The 27,889-nt window shown below is 35.5% G+C and overlaps 1 protein-coding gene across 1 annotated transcript; it reads left to right on the top strand.

Moving 5' to 3' along the window:
- The first annotated feature begins 138 nt into the window (after window positions 1-138).
- SYCP1 (synaptonemal complex protein 1) lies at window positions 139-27,821 on the top strand. The gene is given in 32 exon segments (XM_072886295.1): window positions 139-246; window positions 1,284-1,368; window positions 1,534-1,580; window positions 2,933-3,097; window positions 3,933-4,000; window positions 4,193-4,266; window positions 5,574-5,632; window positions 6,788-6,857; window positions 7,502-7,575; window positions 8,919-9,027; window positions 10,821-10,915; window positions 11,053-11,237; window positions 12,173-12,240; window positions 13,434-13,495; window positions 14,640-14,744; window positions 15,744-15,847; window positions 16,354-16,471; window positions 16,694-16,764; window positions 17,436-17,517; window positions 17,998-18,060; window positions 18,393-18,455; window positions 19,154-19,216; window positions 20,463-20,579; window positions 21,201-21,311; window positions 21,985-22,077; window positions 23,092-23,166; window positions 25,631-25,647; window positions 25,649-25,688; window positions 25,831-26,010; window positions 26,991-27,134; window positions 27,509-27,595; window positions 27,678-27,821. Coding segments are annotated over 32 exon segments (2,946 nt in total).
- Window positions 27,822-27,889: the final 68 nt, after the last annotated feature.

Below are 27,889 nucleotides of genomic sequence, written 5' to 3'. Positions count from 1 at the left end.
CCGCCGCCTCCCCTCCCGTCCCGATCGCGCGCTTTCGCTTCCCGCCTTTTTGTCCTCCCTCAGCAGCCGGCGACCTCGGGCCGGTAGTGTGCCCGTCGTGAGGTGTTGGCTCTGAGACCTGCCCTTTTCTCCGAGGCCATGGAAAAAGAAAAACCGTTTAAACTGTTTGTGCCGCCGCGCCTGAGCGGTGGTCAGGTGTCTGCAGTCAAACCCCAGACGAGCACTCGGGCAACGGGGCTGTGCCAGGTAAACGGTGCTGCCGCCTGCCTGGCTTTGTGTTGCTCTGGAGGCGAAGGCTGACGAGCGGGCGGCGGGGCGAGAGCGGTGGAAGGGCGCAGGGGCCCTTCCACGGGGACCCGGGGGGGAGCGGTCCTCCCGGGCAGTCCCCAAGCAAAGTCCTGAACCTCCGTCCTGGAAAGCACATGCATACGTGTACGTGAAAGGGTGTGCGCTGAACTCATTTTCCTGCAAACTGTTAAGTTTGGTGCTGGAGGGGGGAACATCTTGTTTTCATTTCAGAGACTTTTACTTTTTTCTATCAAAGCCGAATAGAATCATCTTCTCGAGCATCTGCTATGTATTTTAACTGTACACCACCGTTGATAAATGCATGTTTGATGTGGGTAATTCAGAATAGTAAGTGGGAAGTACACTCGGATACCCTTACTGGCTTTATTGGTCCCACGAGATCAAGTGTGCAGTGAAAACGTTTTGTCACTAGGCTCTGAGTTATGTGAATTCAACAAGATGTTTTTTCATGTTGAGGCTCCTTATGAAATACGTTTAGATTCAAATGTGATATTCTGACAGGAGATGAGTTACACTATTTACAAGACAAATTTCTGTGGCTTTTGAAACACCTTATAAAATGAAATTTTCATGCTAAAGCATAATCAGATGTGTTTTAGAAGTACTCTTGGGAATAAAGCAAAAACACCAAATACTGGACTTGGAAAAAAAAATGTTGGTTAATGAGTCCTTTACCATGTGACTGTGTACAGGCATGCAATAGCTAGTAAGTTCTTGTCATCAAAAGCTTCCACTTTCGCCACAGTGTAGTCTATAAAGCAAACTACAGAAGACCAACAGTGTGAAAAGCCACTGTGAAGTAAGAAACAAGCAGGAGAGTTCCAAAGCCATTACCAATACCTTGGGCTTTGAAAATTGTAGGTAGTTGATTTATTAATGGAAAATTCTATCTTCACATTAGCTGTACTTTTTTTCTGGGCTTTATAATCCTTTACAAATCTACCCATAAGAAACTAATTTTTAAATTTGTGCAGGGTTTTAACAAATGCCCAGATGATGATTTTAATTTGCCATTTGTAATGATGAGTACACCAAACCGTGGTGAAATCACTGATTCAGGTAAGAATAAAATAAGCATTTACCTTGCACATGCTGTTAAAATTTTTTAATATTGTCGACATTTTTAATGAGTAGTTTAACAATTTCATAGCTGTAACACTGCTAAATACAGTTCCACTGTTATTTTTTTAGAAATACACTGATCAAAATCTCTTCATATTTCAGATGCGATTTCACAGCAAGTAAAACTTTGCTCTGAGGTAGATGAAGAGGTCAGCTAAGTATAAACTCCGCATATCTAATTTCTTAGGGCCTCTTAATTTGTTCCCAAAACAGTGCCTAAAGCACTATTCAGTAGATACTTCAGGGCTAAAGGAAGTCGTCAAATGGGAATAATAATTTTCTGTCTCCTGTTTAAAGCTGAATCACTTAGAGGAAGTATTTGTGGTTCAGTGAACATGGCTGGAGATAAACCTTTAAATATTAAGGTGATTTCCAAGTTGTTTGGGTTTTTTGTTTGTTTGTTTGTTTGTTTAAGTGCCTGGGGAGTCTGGGAGTTTTAATCAGAATAAGGTTTAGGCACTTAAATATCTTTGTGAAACTGGTTCTGAATAGTCTGTTTAAAGGCAGAAGGACTGAAGTCGGAGTATTCTTTGGAAAATCGAAGCAGATTATCCCAATTGCCTTGCCTGGCTTTATTTTGTCTATAAAACAATTAATTTAGTGGACTGTTTTCCTCAAGCATTTGATTCTTCTCATAGTGTCTTTACCAATGTTTTTCTGCTTTAGTATAGCGCAGTAAAGCTAATTTTTTTTTGCGGTAGCTTCCTGTGCTTCCCAGATATGAAATGCTATTTGCTGCAACAAAATGGAACATATTTCTTGCAGTCCTCCTAATGATTTTCATATCCTTGAGGACTAAACTTCTTTTAGCCCTAGCAGCTATTAAAATACAGTCAGGACTGTAATAATATCATGATGCAGCCAAAACAAGGATAGCGTTAGGTGACATGATACCTAAAACAAACTGCAGAACTGCCCTGTGGCTTACTGTATTACTCTTACCTGCCTAAGCCACTGATCAAGCTTGTACAGCGCTTTAAAGATGTTCTAAGAGTACAAGGTTGGTTGGTTTTTCTTCTTGCTTTGTGTACGGGTTGCAAAAACCTGCAAAACCTGCAAAAACATGTCGCGGGTAGTCTTGGACAAGATCCCTGAAGCTGCTTTTACTTAACTCAGCAGTATCTGTCAGAATAAGGGGAGGGAAATGGTGCGAAGAACCTAACGGAAGGAATCTTGGCTCTACTGGTAATTCTAGCAAAACTTTTATTGACTTGAGTGCAGTTATCCATATCTTTAAGGCTATCTGTGTAGCAATGTCACTATATCTGAAGGCAGTGGGGTATTTTTCACTTGTGTTTGTGTCTCTTAACTTGTTCTGTAATGTCTGTTGATACATACACGGTGGAAGCACAAAGATTTAAACTTTGGTTCCTGATCATATATAAGCTTGTGTCACCATCTGTGGGAGAAAATTTGTGATATTTCTAAGAGATAAATATATATCTAAAACATTATTAATTACATAGCATTTGAGATTAAATTGTGGAACCTGTTTTGATAGAATACAGAAACAATGAATGAATTATATTCAAAACTCTACAAAGAGGCTGAGAAGATCAAGCGGTGGAAACTAACTGTAGAATCAGAACTAAAGCAGAAAGAAATAAAACTGCAAGAAAATAGAAAGATTATTGAAGCACAGCGTAAAGCCATTCAAGAATTGCAGGCCAGTATTGTACAATATACATTGAACATGTAATGTAAAGAGAAAGTTCTTCCTGATTTAGTATGAAAATATTATTCATACGATTAAATATTAAAGAATGTTGCAGAGGTTGAAGAAATATGGAACTGTTAATGTGATTACTTCAAAGAAGCCATTTGGCTAGATACCAATGACCTATGGCTCTACTGTTACTAAAGAAAAAAGTAACATTTTGTTTTTTTAAAACGGTTTTCCTCTTTTTAACAATGTGCATTCCATCTTTGTATTATTTACATGCACATCATACTGTGGGTAGGCAGAAACCTGTTCAAGACTGAATAAGCTTTCATCCTCTTGGTATGTGTAAAGTATGCTCATGCATATTTCTGTATTCCACACATACAGGAAGTAGTGCACTCTGCTTTATCCCAGTTTCTTGTCTCACAGGTAGTGACGGACAGCTTTGTGACTGAAATACATATTCTAAACAATTCATTGGTCCTTCTTTTTTGTTGTTGTTGTTTGTTTGCATTGGCTTTGGTAACCTGAGTCATCTTCAATTGTTTGACTTCTGCTGTGAGAAAATGGTTATTCTGAGAAGGGGTGCGCACATGTGGTGTGTGAATGTATGTATGAATAACATACCTGGAAGTGTTTCAGTTGCTGGTAAAGTATTGTTTATTGTTTTGTCTTTCCTGCAAACTGTAACAAAAGATGGCTCAGCATGTAATATCAGATAAAATGGATTTCTGATGCAGAAAATTACTTTTTCATGTGAGATTTGAGAAATGAAAGTATATTTCTAGCATATTTTTCAATAACAATGTGTTTTTGTATTTGTTCCCTATGAAATTAGTTTGAAAATGAAAAACTAAGTTTAAAACTGGAAGATGAGATATGTGAAAATAAAGATCTCTTAAAAGAGTAAGTAATACAGTCAAATATATTTTTGTGAAAATAATTGGTTTTCATGCTGAGAACTGTATTAGTATGGGGAGTTACATATAGCTGTTAAATTGTAAAGGTCATCAGGGCATTTACATTGCTACGACTTGGGTATGCAAAGTACCATGCATTCCTGTGACAACATATTACAGTATTTTTTCCCTCTTTTAGAAACAGCGCTTCAAGGCATCTGTGTAATCTGCTCAAGGAAACCTGTACTCACTTCACAGAGAAATCCACCAAATGTAAATGCTATTTAAATTTTGATTTATGAAAGTAAATGTACTTCTAGCTTTCTCTAAATTCACGGAGGAAAAAAACTATCATTGTATTCTAAATACGCTCTCCAGTTGAGAGAAACTGTATGTGGCTCTGCATCAGAGTGAAATTAGCAGTGAAGCCATAGGTCTAATACACGTATGTTTTGTAATGCTAAATCCAGAGGTTTTCTGAAGTCAGTATGACTGTTTACTGAAAGGTTACAAGCCTGGGAACTATTTAGGAGTCTAAACACTGATACAGGCAGTGTAAGCAACCCTGATTAGCCGCTAGCAGCCACTCCAGAGGAGTGCTGGTCTCCTGAAGTCTTATCAGTCTGTTGACATTTTTCAGTCCCATCCAGATACCTTGAATACATTAAGACATATGAGGTGGTACTTCATGCCTGTGTTTAGGTAGTAGAATCTACTCTAGTTACCTTTCCCAGCTCTCTCTAACAAATTTCTAGAGTTGGCGTTATCCTGTTTGGAGCAGTTAGAGATTCGTGGGGAGAAAAGGTCCAAACCCCAAGACACTATGAGTAACCAGCATTCTTTTCACTAAATTGACCAAGCCAAGACAGCTGGATAACTTAACAAAGTTTAAATTCTTGAGGCTTTAAAATATGTTCTTGACTTGGGATTTTATTCTATATGAAATTTAGAATTATTATAGTCTTTAAAATGTTACTAACTTGATCCCAGATACTTAAGAAGTGTCTTGTTTCTTTTTAGCCTTGCTCTTACAAACACCTGTGTATAGATGTACTGTGCTTCTTTGATAGCTGCTTTTCTTATTGTTCTCTTCTATAATTGTTTTCTTAGGGAAAAATGATATCAATTACAAAACCGAAAAAGATGGAGATGGAGTCATGTTACAATTCTATAATGACAGTTCTGTGGTCATGGGTATCTCTGCTGATGGGAATAAATTCAGTGCTAAACCTTATATTACAGTTTTTAAAACACTAAATTTTTTTATACATTAATATTCAACAACATTAATACTGTCAAAATTAATATAGTTCTACAAATTGATCCAGAATTACACTATTCACGGAAAAAGTGAAATTGGGAAGGAAATTTGAAAAGCTGAGCTTGCTTGATGTTTCAATGGAATATACGTTTTCTCCAGATTGTATAACTTTTGGCACCCTGTTTTGTAATGATTTTTTAAAATAAGAAAACAGCCTATAATTCCTTTTTTAATTCATTATGCTGTTTAAGCATAATGGCTTTGACAGCTGGCATTCTTTGAAAAAGGAAAACTTTATGGTACATTATTACTTTGATAGATGAACATGAAAGAGAAGAAACAAGACAACTATACGTGGAACTTAATAACAACGTTGAAGTAAGTGACGTAGCTTGTTAAAAGGCTCAGATGTGATCCGAGTTATATGGATATGTTGAGATATCTGAGTTACGTGCATATGTTGACATACTATTCATACAAAGAACATTCTCTGATAAAGTGATTAGAACCATCATGTGTGATACAGGAAGTCAGGTTTTCAGTCCCTTTTCAAGAATGATTTTTGTATTGTGTAAGGCACATTAATTGGATAAAATGCAAAGTATTTGGGATGTAGATCCATATGATCTGTGTGATATGTATGGTCTGCTTAATGCTAGGTGACTGCCATAACTTCTGTCTTGTTTTTGTGCTCTGTTTCACCTATATGGTGATTTCACAGAATGGCTGAGCTTGGAAGCATCCTCTGGAGAACATCTGCAGAACTTCCCCTGCTAAAAGCAGGGTCGACTAGAGCAGGTTGCATAGGGCTGTGTTCAGTCAGGTTTTGGGGTCAGGTAGATTAGGGTTGTTCACTTCGATAATTTTAATTAATGTAAAGTGCAATAGAAAATAAAGATGAACAAAGAAAATTAATTTCAGTTTTGAGTGTGACACAGAACAACAAAATTCATTATGGAAACTGGGGATTTTGTGTGGAATAAGTATAAGGTGTGAATATTCCTTGAATTAAAGAGAGTTTTTATCTTTTTAATTTGTAAAAGAAGTGCAGTCTTGCCAAATAAATTAATTCATCATATTTTTGTTATTATTTACTCCAGTGTGGAAGATAAGACCCTAGTATATTTATAATAGAGAAATGAAGGCATCATTGTTTGGGAGTGATGAACGTGATATTATTCAGAGTACCTGGTATAACAGTTAAAATACTAATTGTAGGTTGTTGTAGCAACTAAGAAAAGTACAACAACTCCTCTGTTGTGTTAGGGATCTACAAACATGGACCAGTAAAAATATTTCATCCTTGAAGTTGTTTAGATCTTGAGTACAGACATTCTTAAACTTCCAACTTTGAGTAATTATAACATTCTGTTAACACAAATATGTTTATGCTCTGAATTTTTTTTTAACAAAATTTCTCCTACAAATATGAACGAGCTTGTAATACTGTTTGTTTACAATCCATAAACATAATTGTTCATTCCTGAAAGTACTTAGTTTTATATGAACATATATATTGAATTTTATTTTTAGAGAATGATAATGGCATTTGAAGAGCTTCGTGTGCAAGCAGAGAACACCAGATTGGAAATGTGTTTCAAATGTGAGAATTCTGTTTATTGTGTTTATGCTGCAGGCTTAACAATTTTGTGCTTCATAGATTTTATTGCATGCGGTTTCAGGCCAGAAAGATACGAACTGCTAGAATGGTGAACTGTTAACTCTGTGATAGTCTGGACCTTCTTTTATTCATGCTGCCTGCTATTAAATGCCTGGGCCCTTTTATTGTTTTTCCACTGGGTCAGATTTGGAGCTTTATTTTTCAAATAGTCACTCGAAGTCTAAGTTTTGTCTGTGAAGTACAGTCTAGAGATCACTACTTTATTTTATATAGTTGGTTTATTTAAATGATAATGCACTAGTGTATAGCTACAGAAATGTTAGTTAAATATTTGATTTATTTATGCTACTATCTGCCTGTTTCATTTTTACATGTGCATTTCTGTTAGTTTCTTATAACAAACTATTAAGTAATACATGGAATAACGGACTAATTTTGTGGAAAGCTGGTGCAAAAATTAATTTGTCTGATTAGAAAATAATTTCAAACATGACCTCAACAATTACTCTTTAGGAAACATATTGTACAGCTGTACAATTATAAGCAATCTTAAACTGGAAATTGTATTTAACTTGGAGTATATTTTAGCTAGTATATTAACTATGGATATTACTGTATCTCAAAAGTAAAAGAAGAAGCAGAAAAGGTGGACAAGTTTGAAAAAGAATGCAAACTGGAAGTCAGTATGAAGGAAAAGCAGGTTTGCTCAGTTTTACAATCATCTAATATGTACAGCTTTATTTTTGAAACAAATCTTGCGGTTTCTTTAATATTTGAACTCTATTTTGCTTTTGTGACTTACTGATATTTCAAATGAAAAATAATTACTTTAAAAATACTTGGTTGTTTATAAAATATTTGTATTTTGGAAGAATGAAAATGAATATTGCAAATGACCTTTTGATGGTATGTTCCTTCTGTGTTATTTATTTGGAATAAAATGTGAATTAGGCTGCTGTATCATAACAAAGGCCATCTTAGTGACAGGATTTAAAAGCACCATGGAAACACTTGTCGTGGTTTAGCCCCAGCTGGCAACTGAGCACCACACAGCCGCTCACTCACTCCCCCCCCGCTGGGATGGGGGAGAGAATCAGAAGAGTAAAAGTGAGAAAACTCATGGGTTGAGATAAAGACAGCTTAATAGGTAAAGCAAAAGCCGCACATGCAAGCAAAGCAAAGCAGGGAATTCCTTCACTCCTTCCCATGGGCAGGCAGGTGTTCAGCCATCTCCAGGAAAGCAGGGCTCCATCACACGTTACGGTTACTTGGGAACTCTGCGAGCCAAAACATAGCCCCACACCAGCTACTGTAAAGAAAATTAACTCTATCTCATCTGAAACCAGGACAACACTGAATATTCCTTCTGTTCTCTGTATATACGCTTGCCTTTATAAAAGTGGCTTGTACAGAAGCATGATATTAGTAAAGCAGTCATCACTCCTCATAGTTAAGAAAGGTATAGTTCATATCTGGTAAGAAGGAAGGTGGGAAGAAGGATTCTAATGCATATCAGACCCCAGGCTGGTAAGAGAGTTTAGGAATCTAAACTCTAAACTCTCTTTTGTAGTGGCGATGAGGTAGCCATGATGGAAGACTGATTAAGTTGAACAAATTAATTGTGATGAGAGTTTTTCGTTTGGAAGCAGAAGTCTGAGAAGCAGAGCATCCGTCTGTATCTGGGGAGGTCAAGAGTTGTTGGTTTTTCTGGGGATGGATGTAACATTGCAAAGGGAGCAAGGAGTGTTTCTGGGCATCAGTAAAAAGGACAAAAATAACAGCTGGAGCCGCATTGAAGTTGGATTCTGCTAACTTTAGTGATGTTCCAGTATCTTTAGTCTGTTGGAATTAATGTTTTGATTTTGAACTGAAGAGCTTTTTCATCCAGAGTAATATGACTTGATCAATATTTGGCTAAGACCAACCACCTTATTTAACTTGAATGGCAGCAGTATGTATGCAAATCATACATGGTGCACAAATGAAAATGAGAATCTGTCCTTTTTTCTAGACATCATTGTGATATTATTTTAATTTTGTTAGATTTCAGTTCTTACCATACAGAGTGATGAAAAAGATGATATAATAAGAGACATCAAGACTCAGCTGAAGGAATCAAAAAATAAGATTGCTGACTTAATAGAAGCAAAAAGTAAGAGTTCTCTCTGCTGTGTTAAAATGTAATTGGTTATAGGAGTATAGGAAACAGGATCATGATAATTTTACCCTGTTACCAGTCAGCAGCAGAATTTTGGGGCCTTGCAGGCCATATTTTTGTTTGGAACAGAAGCTGCTGATGTGGGATCAGGACTGGTAGTGTAATCTGCATGTGTATAAAATCTAGGCCCTTATTTCATAGCAAACGTTTTATCTTTAGGCTTAGGCTACACCCTGATTTTGTATTGACATGACAGCTTCATTGTGAGGGATTTTTCTTTTTCTCTTTAATAAACTCTAGTGTGAACATGTTGCACTACTGTAAAGATGCCATATACCCTGTCATTCCTTTTCTGTAACAGAATTAAGTTTTACCAGGACACTGTATAACCCTGCCCCTGTTCTGGAGATTTTTCCCGTTTCTGTAGGACTTGTATAGTAAACGTGGCATGATAATAGATAAAGGTGTTTTTCCTGGTTACTAGATTGATCTGTTTCAAATCAAGTTAGTGAAGGGTCTTCGAAGTATAATATTTGTTCAATAGTCCATAAATAGTAGCCTTGTTCTGTGTTCAACAAGACATATTTTCACATCTTTTGCCAAATAATCCCCCAAAATGTTACAGCTTTTAAATGGAATCTTATTTGCAAATAGGCAAAGGATTGACTGGGATTGGAAGTATAACTATTTTTGAAGGGTTCTTTTTTAAGGGTGAGTCAAGCAATGGGAGCTTTTGAAGATTGCAAGGGGAAAACACATTGCTTGAGTTTTGCAAACTTACAGTCAGGTGCCACTGAGGAAACTTACTTTTCAGAACTTGATTTTCAGTATTTTTAAGCCATTTATATTACAAAATATTTATAGTATATGATGCAAGTACCTTTGTTCTCTAGAACTGAGGCAATTTTCAGCCTCCCCTTCCCTGGGGAGTGGGGAGGAAGATTTTAGTATCGTTTTTATGCCAGATACATATAAATGGCTGCATTTTGTTAAATTTATAAATATATGTGATTTTACATTTTGGTTACTGTTTCTTAATAAGTTGAATAATCATCTTGGAGGCTTTTTCCTTAATGACATGAGTACATTATGTAACTTGATTAAGTTGTAGGAAAGTATTTATGTGTAAAATAGAAATGCAAGCATTTTTTAGTAAATATCTGTCGTGGTTTAGCCCCAGCCGGCAACTAAGCACCACGCAGCCGCTCGCTCACTCCCCCCCGGTGGGATGGGGGAGAGAATCGGAAGAGCAAAAGTAAGAAAACTCGAGGGTTGAGATAAAGACAGTTTAATAGGTAAAGCAAAAGCTGCACACGCAAGCAAAGCAAAGCAAGGAATTCCTTCACTCCTTCCTGTGGGCAGGCAGGTGTTCAGCCATCTCCAGGAAAGCAGGGCTCCATCACGCGTAACGGTTACTTGGGAAGACAAACGCCATCGCTCCGAATGTCCCCCCCTTCCTTCTTCTTCCCCAGCTTTATATACTGAGCATGACGTCATGTGGTATGGAATAGCCCTTTGGTCAGTTTGGATCAATGATCCTGGCTGCGTCCCCTCCCAGCTTCTTCTGCACCTGGCAGAGCATGGGAAGCTTGACTAGGCTTCCCATGAAAAGGCCTTGACTAGTACAGCAACAACTAAAACATCTCTGTATTATCAACACTGTTTTCAGCACAAATCCAAAACATAGCCCCATACCAGCCACTATAAAGAAAATTAACTCTATCTCAGCTGAAACCAGGACAATATCCTATTTTTTCTTAAATGTAATCATATATCTTTTTACTTAGGACATGAGGGAGAAATGTTAAAGGAATCCCAGATCAGTCAAGAACATTTGAGGGCAGAACTGGAAGAGGCCAAAGTTTCATTGCAAAAAACAGAGGTACAGCTTGCTTATAATTTTCCAGTATAAATAGATTAGATGAGTAATTGCATAAATAATTACTGATACTTTAGATATGAAGCAACTGTATCTGTTTGTTGCAAAACATGTTTAGAAATTATATTATTTTTTTGTAGGTTACTCAAAAGAGCTTAGAAACTGAATTGCAGACTGCAGTGAAAGCATTAATTCAGGTCACTGGAGAAAAAGAGGCACAGGTGGAAGAATGTAAAAAAACTAAGGCTTTGCATGCCTCCCTGAGAGAGGAGTTTGAGACTTCTATTTCCAATTTGAAAAGCTTGCTGCAAAAAGAGCAAAATAGGTAAATTAAACAGCTTAAATTCAAATAATGATCTTACAGGTGAAACACTAGATTACTGAGCTGCTGGGAATAAAACCTAAACTTTATATGTGATCTGGTGTAATTATATTTTTTTGTAATCACTAATAACTTTTTTTTTTTTAAAGTCCTTCACCTGTCTGGTTATTTGAATTATGAGCACTTGAAGACGGTTATGCTGTTTGATTTTGCGTGGATGCGGCTCTTAACTAAGAGAGCAGTAATCTCATTTAGTACTTGACGGGTCTTTATTAATGGAACATTTAGTGAGAAAGATATTCTTCCGTATGTGACAATAGTACTGTTTAATGCCAGTGCCTATTATTAATGTATTTCAGGTTTTCTGTAGTTTTAAAAAATATGTATTTGTCAAATAACGTGATAGCAACTAAAATCAACCTTTCTAAAAATGACAACAGAGCAGTAAAGATGTATTTTAATACATTATCACAGCTGAGTTTTTCAAGAAACGGTGATTTTGGGTATGTGGCATGAAGGTGTCTTCTAAGTAGTTGCAGTTTATGACAAATCCAAGAAAAAAGGGATATGAAGCTGAAATTCATTTTTTTGACACACTAGTCTAAATGAAGAGGATTTAATGTAATTTTTTTCAGTCGTGCTTGTTGATATTGGTCTATAACAAAGCAATTTTTGCCCCCTTCCCCCTGACTTTCATAATTCTATTTTTAAGAAATACAGGTTTATGTATGTGTATATTTGTTTACTTTTATGTCTGCTGTTCTGAAGTTGTAAAAGTGGAATTTGATACATGTTGCAGGTAGATATATCACCTGCCTGTTGAAAGGGAAATGTTCTTAAAATGCTTGTGGTAAGACTTTGTCTTATTGTCCTTTAAGTTTCAAGTGCAGTACTTTATACTATACTTTTTTTTTTTTTTTAAATTACCATTTTCTTAGATTGCAGAAATATGAAGATGAGTCAAAGCTACTTACCTTGGAGCTCAGAAATAAGTCTGCTGAACTGGGTAAGATTTGTAGAAAGAAAGATGACGAGCTAGGTAGTAATAAAAATGTTTTCTGCTGTTTTCTGAAAATAGACTGTCCCCATTGCTTGGCAAAATGGTTTTACAGTACCCTGTACCTCTCAGGAATGCTTACATTTATATTTACTCAGCTGACTCCCTTTTCTTTGGTAGTCATTGTAGCTGGCAGCAGTCAAATAGCAGTGCTGTGCAGACCTCCAATAGTAAGACCATACATGCATGGATTCTCCTGGAAGTCATTTTGGTTTCTCTGCACTCTTCCAATTTAGACTAATAGCACTGCAGACCTGCTTGAGAGGTAGTGTTAGACTGCTGAAGAGGAGATTCCAGGAATGACTTCTGTAGCTTGTAGCAGAGACAAAACACTTGCATTAAGCTTTCCTGCAGACCACTCTCCCCATGTTGGATGTAGAATCACACTGACAGTGGTTAGCTTTAAATATTGCTTTGATATCCTGTGATTTCTAGATATGCGCTTTTTAGCCCCCAGAGTAAGAGATCTATCTTTAGCACTGTTTTCCCAGTGTTCAGCATATGTCTCTACTCCTGATATGATAGATGAGAAATACAGTTTGATGTCCTTGTATGTATGGAGGGCATCTAAAGATAAGTGTTCAAAAGTTAACTGCTAACACTTGACTAGAACAAAGTGAGATGTGACCCGTGAGAATTCTGGAGCAAAAATGAGTTTGGTATCCAGTACTTGCAAAAAATACTAATAATTTGAAAGTGCACATAGAAAACATTTTGAAGTTACTATTAAGTGGTTTCCTTTTTCAGCATGTCTATGTGAATATCTTCAGAAGTCCAGATTTTTTTCTGGAAAAATGCAGATGCATCAGTACTTGGAGATGACTCCTTTGTAAACATTCTTACAGTCCATGGTTTATGTGAAGTCATGATTGTGGAAAACATAATAGGCTCTGAATTTTTTTAAAGACAAATTATTAGTTTCTATTATTATATATATATTTGCTAATGTCTTTCTGAATCATTTTTTCAACTCTACATTTAGATGAACGCATAATTTAGGTTATAACTTAGCTTTACAATTCCTGAACTTAATCCAAGAAGTTTCGAAAATTGGGTACTGGAAAGGGAAAAATGCTTTACACTGCCTGCTAAATATGTAAAATTATTTCTGTTCAATTAATTTTACATTACATGTGCTGTAGAAGAGATGACTAAACTAAAATATGACAAAGAAATGCAACTTGAAGAGCTGTCAGAAACACTGGTAAATGTTCATTTTATTAGTCTCATGGCATTTACTTTTCATATTAAGTCTCTCTTGCTTTTTAAGTATCTTAAATGCCATATATAAACACTGCCTTAATCTGCCTTAATGTTGCTACTAAACGTTCTTACCTGTCTTTTAGATGATTTCAGTGTTTTCTTTGAAGGACTTGATTCTTTCCACTGTTTTTCTCCTTTTGTTCTGCTTTGTTTTGGTTTTCCTTGCCAACATTTCTGGTCATTTCCTTCTTCATTCACACCTATTCAAATGCCACTCCCTCTGGACATAAAGATTTCCCATTTTTAGTTATGCCTAGTACTCACTCTTTCCTCATTCTGAGCCTTTCTGAAAAATGCTTTTTGTGTGTGTGTGTGTGTTGAACATTAGCTCAAACTTTGTGACCACCACACATATGACATTTAAGGCTGAGGGATCAACTAATTTTCAACAGTAAGATAATTCTTCAAGTGGCTAGCTTTCTTCATAATAATCTTCTAAAAATTAAGCATTGTAAAGGCTTACCTCATTTTGGTGTGTAAAGGATAACCAAGCTTCTGACACCACCCAGAAAAGGCAGTGGAATTTGTGAAAAGGTTATGTGTGACAAAGTGAGGAAACTAATAAGCAATTTCAGAGGTTTCATAGGTTTATTACTTCACAAATCTGCTGTGATTATTTTGCTGTTTGTGGGGTGTTAGTTATAGTGAGGTGTCCTCCATGCTGTGGCGTTTAGTATCTAGAAAGCAATGCATACTGTGTTGATGCATGTCCCTTTTCAGAGAAAACATTTAAGAGCCTGCAGAAAGGTCTTTTGGGTTATAACACCCTGTTCCATGTATTCCCATTATACTGGGTGTTCTTTTCTTATGGAGAAGTTTCCTGAGGTAATTAGCTGTCGTCTCTGTGAACCCTATTGCACTGTGACACAGGTCCATTTTCTGTTACAGAAGTCTAAGCTATATAAAATACACTTTTAATACAGGATTATTTTAGTTATGATCTTGTATTTACAAGTCTAACAAGAAACTGCATCAGCTAAAGTAAGGTAGTGTGAAACCAGGTTTGCATTTTACCATGTATGTTTATTCCTTATATACTGTGCATTGAATTTTCTAAACTGAGTTTCACTAATGTTCTTAAACAGGGAAAAGTTGAAGGACTTCTAGTGAAGAAAAAAGATCTTGAGGCTACTGTAGAAAATTTGCAGGAGAGAGAAGAAGAAATGAAAAATATTCTCAAAATCAGAGAGGTCTGAATAAAGGGTGACAGTAACATGTTTTTATAAATAGTGAAGTTACACATTATCACTTGTATATAAGAACATAAGAAATATCACATAGTCAGACCAGTGCTCCACCCAGTGCACTGCTCTGCTTGTGACAATGACAGCAGAAGATACTATTGTAGTAGAGGAGCCTGACTATTATCTATGGTCCATTCCCCTTACATTCCTACAGTAGCTGTATTAAGGATGTTTGAGGACAGATCCCTGTCAGTTGCCTTTGCTATCAGTTTATGGACTTGTTCATGTTCACTTGTCTCATCTGTTTTCGAACCTCCTCATGCTATTTGCCTCCAATAGTCTTCTGTGATAAGAAATTTCAGAAGTTCATTATGTGCTGTGCTTAAAAACGAATCTCTCTCTCTCTCTTCCTCCCTCTCCCCGTCCTCCCCCCCGCCCCCCATCAGCTGCCTGCCAGTGCCTGTGGTATCAGTGTGTCACCAATTATTTGGAGGAAACAGTATTCAAAGCATTTTATATATTATAAACTACATTACATTACAAGGCTTACCTTATCTTGTAATGGCAGCAAATTTCCAAGGGAAGAGTTTTGCCTTGTGGTTTGTGATGCATCCAAAATATGTGCTTATTCTATCACATAGTACTGGAATTCTGTTATTTTTTTATATATTTCTTTTATTTAGGTGAATGCAAAAGCTTATGATGCCTGAAGCAAATGTCTTTATTTAAAATAATGTCCAAGGAAAGCTAATTTTGTCAGTAATTTTTCAGACTAGTTAGTTGGACTTACAATAGGGGACACATTTAGTGTTCCTATCAGAGTTCAATATCTCACACTACTTCCACATCATACCAGAGAGATGTAAAGATACAGTCTGGCTAATTTGTAGCATATATGTAGTTTTGTTTCATCTTAAAGCTTTGTGTTGTCAGTTCATTTCTGATAGCTTTCATGACTTATAGTTTACATATGTATACTCAAAACACTTTCTTTTTCTTCTGCAGAAAGAAATCCATGATTTGAAAGTACAGCTGACTAGTACAGCTGAAAAGGAACAAAATTATTTAAAACAGCTTATGACACTGAATACAGATCTTGAACGAGAGGCGTATGATCATTTTTGAAAATATAGTATTAGTTTAATTTTTTTGTATGTTACATAGAAGTTACTTTAATATACAATGAAATGATCTATGATTCCTTTCTAATGAAAATTTTGAACCTATGCACACAGTATGACATCCATTATATACATATATTTATAAATTGCATTTTCTGTATTTATATGTATGTAATTGTTCCATATCTCTGTGACTTAGTTGGGTTAGCATGAAGAGAAAGTTTCTGAATTCATTGTTAACCCTGCTTTGAACTGGATATTGAACTACATCGTCTTCAACAACCATTATATTTATATAAAAGTTGACTCTCATTTTCTTTCCTTCTTCTGTCGCTTTTTTGCATCACTGTAACTTTGCTGCAAAGCTTAAATTCATGGATACAGGCCTGGACTTTTTTCAGTGTGAAGTAACATTTTGTAACAGATAAATTTAACTTAAAAGGAAATTTCAAAATACATGTTCTTATTTCTCTTGACCGTTTGTTTTAAATTAGGCTAAAGAATGAACCACTAACAGTGTATATCAATAAGCTTTTATTAGAAAAAGAACAACTAGCACAAGAGAAAAGTGGTATGGCTACAGAACTCAAGAAACTGCAAGAAAGTCATGAGGCAAGTTGTAAACTTCCAGCTGTTTTTAAAGGATGACATTCAATTTAAAATATAAATCATATGGGAAACTGCAACATGACATGATTCTTTAGAGTATCTGAACTATTTTTTGTGTTTAAAATACAAAGGAAGTGCAGTTACCCTTGTGAATAAGGCAGGTCAAGATACTGCTTAATATGTCTTTGAATTTTATTCATTTTACATACATGAGTCTTTCTTTAGGATAGTAGAAGAAAAGAAGAAAATACAAAGCAGTTAGTTGAAAACCTGGAAGAAGCAAATGGCCAGCTAAGGCAAGTAAAACCAAATACTAATGTACAATATTATTAAAGGAAGTAGACTCGATTCCTTCAGAGTTAGTCTAAATGTTGTGTTCATATGCTGCTTTCTGTGATTTTTAGATTAATGGGTTTTTTAGTCTATATAGCTAAACAGAAACTATTTAGTATTGATGTTGGCCATGTAAAAGTTTCTACAAATTAATGATACCTATTGCTACAGGAACAATTTTTGCCATAGCTTCTTATTACATATAGCTATCCTGTTCTGCATTAACATCTTAGGTGTGAAGGAAATTAAAATAGAAGTTAAAGGTTATGGATTAAATGTGAAAAGGTGAAACTGGTTAAATGTTACTCTCTGATGTAGTCTCTGTACCACCAACCCAATAGACAGGCAGCCTTCCACGTTTCATAGATGCATTACGATATTACAGGTTAGAATATATTGTACTCAGGCAAGGGGAACATCTTTCCATGCTTACAAAAAGTATGTACAGGTCAGACATTAACTTATCAGTCATCTTGCATCATTTTAAGAACATTTTCATTGAACAGCTTATGAAGTTCTCATCAATATTAGCAGCTCTTTTTAGAAAATAAAGCATGGGTTTATTTAGCAGTAGTGAAAAGAAGGTAAAGTTATTAAGTAAATATTTACTAATGCTTGTTAATTTGGCATTTAGAAATGAACTGGAGTCTTTGAAGGAGAAGATGGCAAAGAAAGGTGAAGAGATTAAAAGTAAACTGGATGAAAGAGAAGAAAATGTATGCCATATCATGTGCTTTATCATGAAAATATATAACATAACCTGTAGGACAAAATCTAAATGTAAAACTATTTTTTTTTTTTCCTGCAAAGCTCTACCTAGGGATGTAATCTCTTACAGAGGCTTTCTTTCATTGCTGCTACCAATTGAGTCAACTTATGTACTCATGCCGAGCCCTTTTATTTTAAAAGACAAGGACCTTCACTGGGATGTTTACTCTTTACACGGAGGCTTAAAAGTCCAGATTTGGTAGATTTCAGGCAAACAGAGAACCCCCTTTTTTTATTTCCATATACCCACTTAGTGATGGATGGGGTATGGATTAGCTTTCAATATGTAATATGAGTTTTTTTAGTTTAAATATGTTCAAATATTCTTACTTTCTTACTGTAGTTTCAAAGCACACCTGTTTTTTTAACATCATAATGGATTTCAAAATTTTATTGTAAAAGTAAAACATTTACAATTATAATTCCAGGCTAAGAGTATTGAAAATGAAATTTCAAGAAAGGAAAAGCAGTTGAAGATTCTAGAAAATAAGGTATGAAAATTCATTTTTTCATGGACTCTAGAGAACTTCATACAAGATTATGTTTTAAATTGTGAAGTTACTTTTTTTTCTTCTTTCTAAACTCTACAACCACTGCGGAACTGGTGCACTGCTGTTAATGTTGATGATATTGGGCTAGCAAAATTCTTATAGTACTTTATGGTTAAAACTCCAATCATTGTCACATGTTAGCATGTGTTTCAGTCCCACTGGAATTAATCAGACTTGTGCAAATGCATGTTTAAGAACGTTGACAGTAATCTCTAACACAGTGAGAAATTTTTTAGGAGTTTATTAACTAATGTTTGAAATATCTCTTTTAGATGAATAATTTAAAGAAACAGGTGGAAAATAAAACCAAATGCATTGAAGAGTTGCAACAGGAGGTATGTACAGTTTTTAAAAGTCACAAATACATAAAACATGGTATTTTGTGGTGACTGTTACTTTTCATCAGTTTTTGTCTGGTGTGATATCTTTAGATATACCTACATAATTTATAACATTTCCTTTCTTATCCTAACTCTGAGCAAATTAAGGAGTCACCTTTGGAATTACTTGATTTGTAAAATTGTCCTTACTTTTGAAAAATGCAATTACAGAAATAATATCTTTAATAAACTTTTACTATTTTCATTTAGTACATGGTATCATTGATATACTTGAAATAATGACCTATCATCTCAGTTACCAATAGTAGAAAAGGATTGTGCTTTAGGACAAATTTTTAATAACTGTACTGTAACAATGTATAACTTGTATTTTTTGTCATTACATCTGCACATTTTCTGTCAGCAGCATCTTAGTTTTTCTTCCCATTCTGCACCCTCTTTTGTTATTCTCTGTTGTCACCTATGAGGAGTCTTTCATAAGGTCATGAATTAACAGTATTACTAAAGTAAGTAGTTGAGCACTCTTTTGTTTGGAGAATTGATCTGGAACCTGAACTGCACAACAAAAAGAGAGTTATTTGCTTGCTGAAAGCTGGAATTTTGAAGATTCTGACCTAGTCGATGCAGTTAAATCATTACATAATTCTATTAACTTATTAAAGTATGGTGTTTGTTTTATTTTATTTTAACAGAATAAGGTGCTGAAAAAGAAAATTACTGCAGAAAGCAAGAAAACAAGTATTTATGAAGGGAAGGTAGGTTTAAATAATGTCATGTACAAGATGAGGGTAAAGCACAAAGACTGAATGCTTTAACTCTCAGTGTAACTGATGATAATAAGTTAAGCACATTCTGAATTGTTTTATGGATCTGGGATACAGATTTTACAGGAATGAGTCCATAATTTTTGGAAGATGCTTCCATTTTTAATCATTGGACACTGACTGGGCTATCATTTGTAAGAGATGGACATCACGTGTCAAGGAATTATGTTCCTAATCAGTCCCTTTCTTTTTTGGTTGATAGTGTACTGAACATTATTCAGTAATGCCACCCCATTGAAATAGCAAAGCAATTAAAAGAAATACATGTATTATTCACTTTAGGCAGTTCTGTTATTGTGTTCTGCAGTGGTAAGTCCCTGATTAGAATATTGTATCCAGTTTTGGGTACCACACTTCAAGAAAGATGTAGACTGTTTTGAGGGTATTCTTATGAGAAACTTGAAAGGAAAAATTATAATCAGAATGCACACTTAGGAGGAAAACATACCATAACCCAGTTAAAATCTTAAACAGATTTACAAGGGAGGGAGTAAAATCTCCGTCTGTATCTTTTTTTCGAAGAATTCACAGCATTTGGGGTGACTGCTTAGGAATAGACTCTTCCTATTTGTTTCATTCGAAATTTTCATTAATATTAGCAGCTAAAAGGAATTAATATTTTTTTAGAACTAAATAAAATTCAGAAAATAAACTATTTCTAGATAAACAGTTTCTTCACTTCTTAATTGAAAAAAAAAGGTTTAATTGTAAAAATAATAGAGTCATACTGCTAAGTCTTAGGAGACTGTCTTAGGAGACTACCAGTTATGCTTCCTTTTCCTATCTTGCATTCCATGCAAGCAATACTAAAGAGTCTTTTGTACAAAAGGCAGAATAGTGTCAGACTGCTAATGGGTGGTTCCCTTATGTTGGAATGATTCTTGGTGATTGGCTAGCCTCTAGCTTTAGGACTGTGTTATTGACTGGGGTGCACAAAACTGGTATGGGCTGTCTTTCCCATTGTGGTGTTGCCAGCGTTTCTATGAGTATTTTCTAACTCACTTCAGGCCAAAGTTCAACTCTTTACAAAAAAAGCTGCACATGAAGTAGGAAATAGTTCAGTCATAAACCTGAAAATTAACAGAGTGGTTCTGCTCGAAAGTAAGGGGTAAAAAAAAAAATCATTGGCATATTTATTCCTGAACAAATAACAGCAATAGTTCTGCATTCTCAAAAGGTGAATAAATTACAGTTAGAGATGGAGAATATGAACAAGCAACATAAGGAAACAGTTGACATCTATCAAAAAGACATTGAAACAAAAAAAGTAAATGAAAATAAACTTCTTGAAGAGGTGAGGATTGTTAATTTTTACTGCAACTTTTAATTATTTTTTTCACGTACAATGGTTTTATGAAGCTATATTGGCCAGAGTCCTTGCTCTTATGTAGCAGTCTTACCAACATAAATGGAACTTCTTGTGTATGCATGTGAGCAAAGCTGTAGTACATTAGATCCTTAAGTTGAAGTATTTGTATATGTCTTTTAAAAATAAGAACCCAGTTAAAAATTCTTGTCAAGATATTGTTCACAGAAATTCTATTCTTGGTATAAATACAGCATAAGCAAATTGGATTATAACTTTTCCCATATTAGTATTTTCCTGCCCATACTTTTTTGACAGTAACAACAAAAAACGTTAGGGCAGAGTGCTTGAAATGGCCTTGTGGTTCGAAATGACACTTGTCTGCCATGGAAGAATGGATGTACTTTTAATCTACGTTTATTTGCCCATTTTAACAATATGTATAAAAGATTTAGGATTTGAAAAGCATCTTAAAAGCAAATGAAGACTGCACTAGATGAGAGTATATATACATTGCACCCACAGGGGTAAGAAGAAATGAAACTAAGATGTTTTAAAAATATATTGTTGTTAATTGTTCATGAATTAAATGAAACTTGTTCCTAACAGGTAGAAAAGATGAGGTTGCTTGCTGATGAAGCAATAGTAACACAGAGAGAAACTGATATCCGATGTCAACACAAGATAACTGAAATGGTGGCACTTATGGAAAAACACAAGGTGAGAGATTTTACTGATTTCTGTGATTTGTCCTGTGTGATACTATGTTAAGTAAAAACCTTTCAAAACCAGAATATTATGAATTAGAAAGTGAAACCTCATAATAAAGACCTGAGTCTAGGAAAATGAAGTTGAACACATGCTTGACTTTTCATCACCTAAAAATAAATTCCTCTTCAGATTTTGAAAACATGCCTACTGGAAGATAAATTCCATTTATCTAAATTTCTAGGATTTTTTCTTATATTCAGGCTTCCTTTGATACCATCCTAATGCAGTGTTCTTCAGTATCAGTTTGGGCCTCTTTTTATGAGGAGATTACTTAGTGACTTTCAGCAGTTCAACTTAACACTCTAATTTACATTCCTTATTACTCTATTTTGCAGTATATTGAGCAGATACCATTAATAAAAATAACATGGCTAGCTTTTATGTGCTGGAACATGTACTGCTGACTAGAGATAAAGCATTCTCTGTCAGCCCACAAAATAATACTGCTCGTGCACTTTCTGTTTTACAGTTTCTGCTGAAGCATCAATGTTTATTCATAGTGCTTTCTGAATCTTCAGAGAGCTTTAGTTGAAAAAATGAGTAATGTTTTAAGACTAGGTAGATATATAATTGTAACATTTAGTCAAATGTTTTGAAGTTTGTTTTGTTTTTTTTAACACAGCATGAATATGATAAAATGGTTGAAGAAAAAGATACAGAGTTAAAACTTTATAAAATAAAAGAGCAAGAGGAGTTATCATCAAAAAGATCATTGGTAAGGCATACTCTTCAGCACTAAATAATTAAATGGAGGGGCTGCTGTCCTTAAAGTGTAATGTAATTATGAATATCATATTACACTTCTTCCTATTTAACACTGGAGGGGGTTAAGTGTCTGCTTTAGTGAGACTGAACAGTGAAGATCAACCCACTAATTTCTGTTTACTGTTATTTTCTTACAGATTTTATTATGTGCATTAAAAAAACACAGATGCTTCTAAAAATAAATTGGAGTAGCTGTGCTTTTCTGTCTACTTTTCCTGATAGTGCATCATGTTCTAACATCACTGTCTGAATAAGAACCTTTTATATTAAATAGTTGGATGCCACCCCCCACCCCCTGTTCTCACAAGTGTTTTAAGTTCTTACCTTGAACAGTTCTGGTCAAGTACCTGTTTCTTAGTAGTGCTTCAGCTCTTTTTAAAACAAACTAAAAGAAAACTTCAAGTCTAGAGTTGCATGGGGGGGGGGGGTGTTCTTTTTTTTTTCCTTTTTTTTTTTTTTTCTTTTTTCTTTTTCCTTTTTTTTCTTTTTTTCTTTTTTTCCCCCTTTTTTTTATCCCCACCCCCACCCCCTTTTCTGGGAAGCTTAGCTTTGAGAAATGTTCTGAGAGCCAACATCCCCTCAAGACTTTCACAAAAGTGTAGTTCTACAGCATCTACTTAAAATGCAGTATTTTTCTGACATTTCCCTTCACAGAATATTTCCTCACAGAGCTTTTTTCAGTTAGATTTTTTTAATAGAAAGAGGTGTGACTCAAGTCTACATGTTTTTTTTTTAATTTGGTAACTGCTTCTTTGATCATCTCTTATTCTAGTTGAATCATTCTGAAAATAAATTGTAGATACCTCTCGGCATGCTAACTTTATGGATAAATTAGCTCTATTGAACAAATGGAATTTTCTTTTGTTTATAATGAATAACCCTATTAATTACTGTCTCATTTGGACTGTTTTCTTTTTTCCAGGTTAAGCATAGTTAATCCTATCCTTTATCTAATTGTTTTTAGGAAAGTGAGCTGTCATGTTTGAAAAGTGAACTGTCATCCCTTAAGGAACAACTTAAAGCAGAAATTGAAGAGAAGGTTTGTTTTTTGGTTTTTTTTTATTAAATGTAGCAGCATGGGTGACATGCTTGGCCTGGTCTTATGCACTGTAATAATGACAGCTGTGAAGTGCACTTTTGATTCTAGGTCTTGCTCTCACTTGCTGTCCAATGTCAAGAGCTTGATGATGCTCTCTGAAGTCATTATGTCTCATTTCTGGTTGTAGTGAATGTTTTGCATTACTCCTTAATTGATAAGTATGAGGGAAGCAGGGAGAAACTGAAACCCTATGAAGAATTGTCCAGGCTTGCAGGGATGATATCAGGAAAGCCAAAGCCAATCTGGAGTTAAAACTGACAAGAAAAGTGAAGGGCAACAAGAAGGGCTTCTACAGAACCTGCTGCCAAATGTGGCAGGAGTTCTGATGACAAAGGACAAGGAAAAGGCTGTGGTACTCAATGAGACCTGGAAAGTCTGGAGAAAGGAAGACTTACCCTTGGGGGAGGAGGATCAGGTTAGGGAATCTTTAAACAACCTGGACATATGTAAGTCCATGGGATCTGATGGGATTCACCCATAAGAGCTGAGGGAGGTGGCCAGTATCATTGCAAGGCCACTCTCGATTATCTTCAAAAGGTCATGGTGACTGGCAGAGGTTTCTGAGGACTTAAAGAAAGCAAATGTCACTCCTACCTTAAAGAAGGGCAAGAAGGAGGATCTGGTGAAATGTAGGCTAGTCAGCCTCACTTCGGTCCCTGGAAAGGTGATGGAACAAATAATCCTGGAAACCATTTCCAAACATGTGAAGGACAAGAAGGTTATTGGGAGTAGTCAGCATAGATTTATATGAAGGAGCAATTGTGCTTAACCAACCTGATTGCCTTCTATGATGAGATGACTGACTTGGCAGATGAGGGATGAACACTGGATGTTGTTTATCTCAGCCTTGGTAAGGCTTCAACACAGTCTCTCATAATTTAGGTCTCTCATCCTTATAGGCAAACTGGTACATGATTGGACAGTAAAGTAGACTGAAAACTGGCTGAACTGCTGGACTTAAGGGATTGCAATTAGTGTGGCATGAAGTCCAACTGGAGACCAGTCACTAGTGATGCACACCTGGGGTTGATTCTGGGTCCAATACTGTTTAACATCTCCATTAATGACATGGATGATGGAACAGAGTGCAGCCTTAGCAAGTTTGCAGGTGATACAGAATTGGGAGAAATGGTTGATACAGCAGGTGGTTATGCTGCCTTTCAGAGGGGTCTGGACAGGCTGGAGACATGGAACACGAATCCCGTCAGGTTTAACAGAGGGAAATTCCTGCACCGGGGAAGCTGTAACTGTTAGAATCAGTACAGGTTAGGGGCTGACAGGCTTGAAAGCAGCTTTGCAGGGAAAGCCCTGGGGTTCTGGTGAACAGCAAGTTGAACACGAGCCAGAAATGTGCTCAGCATCTTAGGCGCGTTAGGAAGAGTGTTGCCAGCAGGTCGAGGGAGCTGATCCTTTTCCTATACTCAGCACTGGTGAGACCACATTTAGAGTATTGGGCCCACATTTAGAGTATTGAGACCACATTTAGAGTATTATCCAGTTCTGGGCTGCCCAGTACAAGGCAGACAAGGGCATACTGGAGCAAATGCAGCAAAAGGCCATGAAGATCATTAAGGGACTGGATATCTGACAGAAGAGAGGGACTGAGGGAGCTGGGATAGTGCAGCCTCAAGAAGAGAAAGCTCAGGGGCATATTATTAGTGTGTATAAATACCTTATGGGAGGGAATAAAGAAGGCAGAGCGAGACTTTCTCAGTGGTATCCAGTGAAAGGACAAGAGGCAATGGGAACAAAATGAAGTACAAGAAATACCATCTAAACACAAGAAGAAACTCTATTACTAAGGGCGATAAAACACAGAACAGGTTGCCCAAAAAGGCTGTGGAGTCTCCATGCTTGGAGACTTTTAAAACCCTCTTGGACGCAGTCCTGATCAACCTACTCTAGTTCACTCTGCTGTGAACAGGGGTGTTAGATGACCTCCAGAGGTCCATTCCACCCTTAACCATTCTGTGATTTTGTGATTGCTATATAGTATTCTTCAGCTGCCAAAAGAAATGCAAAATAGAATTAAGAAGACAGCGAAGGAACATTTACTTCAATAAACAAGAATGCTTCCAGTTTCTTGCATGAAATAATAACTAGAAAATAGAGCTCTTTCTTTTTTAAATACAGCTGTGATAAAAATTATATCTCATTTTCTCATTAAAAAGGGATGGTATGTAGGTTCCTTAGCAGAGATTGGAGAAGTTGTATAAGAAATGAAACTGTGAATAGAAAAGTAATGTCTTTTGAATGCTGCAGTTTGACTAAATCTGGGTCATATATTTGTGTGAATTTTGTAACAGAGTATGACTGTGGACTGTGTTCTGTAACTACACCAAGAAGGTTTTCAACAACTGAATTCAAATAAAATATTTACTTCCTATCACATAACTCTTTTTAGGAGAATCTTGCAAAAGAATCCCCCAAATATAGTTCCTGAAAATCAAAAGAAGCACAAGGTAGCTTTAACCTTGTCATTAATTAATTTTAGAAATTGGTAATATTTATATGTATGCAATCTAATTGAAGTTCCATGATAAAGTATGTACACTCTGCAAAAGACATTGAAATGCTTTTAATTCAAAACTCTTTTAATTTTAGAAAATACAAACTCATTTTTCTGAGACTCCTAAACCTCGTTTAGATCTGGACTGTGCATCTATTAGTGTGAAAAATAAAAAGTCTCCAAATGATACTCCTATAAAAGTCAACATGATGGAAAAGAAAAAAATGCCTCCTTCAGTATCTGCAAAAAGTCCGTTGGGTAATCCATCATTAAAGGTTTGCAACTCATAATAGTGAATTGTTCCTGGTTTATTTTTCTGACTGTATTTCTTACTTCTCTGTAGACACTTATTTATTTTTTGTTGTGATAAGCAGGGATTTAAAAGGTAGATAGCCACAAAAAAAAGTATTCCACAGCGATATTAGAAAGCAGTTTGTGTAAGGGGTCCCACCATGTGTCATTTTTCTTGCTCAGTTACTTAATTTGTCTGTTACCATTGATTGGTAACAACTCCTGTCCTAGAGGGACTGTGAATTTATTAATGTCTCTAGAATTCTTTTACTTAGTCTTAAAAGAAACGTGCTGTCTGTTTGTAAAGGCACATTTTTCTCTATGGAACACAAAATAGCTTGTGTAGCTGTAACAATTATCAAAGTATTCCTGACTGCTTCGTCATAACTGTAAAACCTATTCTTCTACCCTGTCAGAAGCTCACGTGATGTTTATATCTTAACAATAGAAACAACTACCATTTTGATGTTATCCTTTCTAAAAAAGGATTGCATTGTTCCATTGCAATGTTTCTGAGAAGTTTAACTTCTAGGTAAAGAACTATTTAAGTAAAAACAATCTTGTTCTTGGTATCACTATCAATGTCTTTCTGAAAGCTTTTTCCTGCAGTTTTGTTTGTTCATGTTTTCTTAATTGTTGGTTATAGTCTGCATGTAGTGACTACAGTTCAGAATAACCTGAATTTCTGCAGATAAGCGTGAAGAAGTTAGATATAGAGTGCTATAAAACGCAGTTCTTCCACAGCTTCCTGTTCATTCTCCTTGTTTGGCAACAAAAAAAGGATGATTTTTTTTTCTTTGTTTGTGTCTTTGCTTCACGTTTTGGATGGAAAGATAATTGTTCCACAGCATCTCTCTAGTGTCTTCCTGGATACTCAGTCTGTAAACTGGGTTATGAGTTTGGTTTTAGGTTCTGTAATTACCACTGAAAATGTAATTTTAGATGCCATCTTTTTTTTTCCCAGACATATATGATAAAGACTCCTCCAATACATAAACTGCAAAGTGAAAGCACAAATCTGCATTCAGAACAGTGCATGAGGAAAAAGCAAAAAGTGCTTCTACAGCTGGATGCTCAGTCAGATAGCTCTGAACACAGTGACCTCCTGGTAACAATCTGAGAACTAATAGTGTACTTAACAGTTCTTTATGCACACTGCTATATCTACGAATGTATATAAAGCATGTGGGGTTCTGTATCCAAGACAATATTTATGTGTATATTTTTATTTCATTGGTTCTTTCTGGAATTGTATTTATATGTACATAATTAGTAACTATATGACAAACAGAGTACCACTATACAAAAAAATATATATATTAACTTTTATAATGATTTTTTACATTGTTTTTGTTGACCTGTTGAGGCTTCATAGTAACATCTTAACTTTTTTTTTTCCATATTCTAATATTCCTAGGGGGAAAGAAATTTTTTTTTTTTTCATATAGTGTGATTAAATAACTTTTTTATTTTTAATTTAAGAGCATAGTCTCGGAGGAAGAAATGTTTAAAAAATTGTACAAAGATTATCCTCAAGCTTCACAATTATATGCCATGGCACCAAAAAAGGTACCGTAGGTTTTCTTCAGATCAAAACAAACAGTTAATCAAATTGGTTATAGAAACTAATGGATGGCTGTATTTTTCTTAGAAACCAACTACATCAAACGTGAAAACTCCAGGCTCTGTACTGAAACTTACAACCATGAGAAAAATGCGAGAGGCTGGGTGGACTGCAGTTTCTAAGATGGACAGGAAAAGAAAAATTAAAGAAGCTGAAAAGCTCTTTACTTAAAATGAAAAAAATGACTAGCGCCCTAGCATTATTTGATTAGTACAACCACAGTATTATTATACTTTCAG

This window comes from Ciconia boyciana, chromosome 23, assembly GCF_034638445.1.
Source record: "Ciconia boyciana chromosome 23, ASM3463844v1, whole genome shotgun sequence".
Classification (NCBI taxonomy): domain Eukaryota; kingdom Metazoa; phylum Chordata; class Aves; order Ciconiiformes; family Ciconiidae; genus Ciconia; species Ciconia boyciana.
The sequence above is the reverse complement of the archived record's forward strand: the minus strand, read 5'-3'. Positions and strand labels throughout refer to the sequence as shown.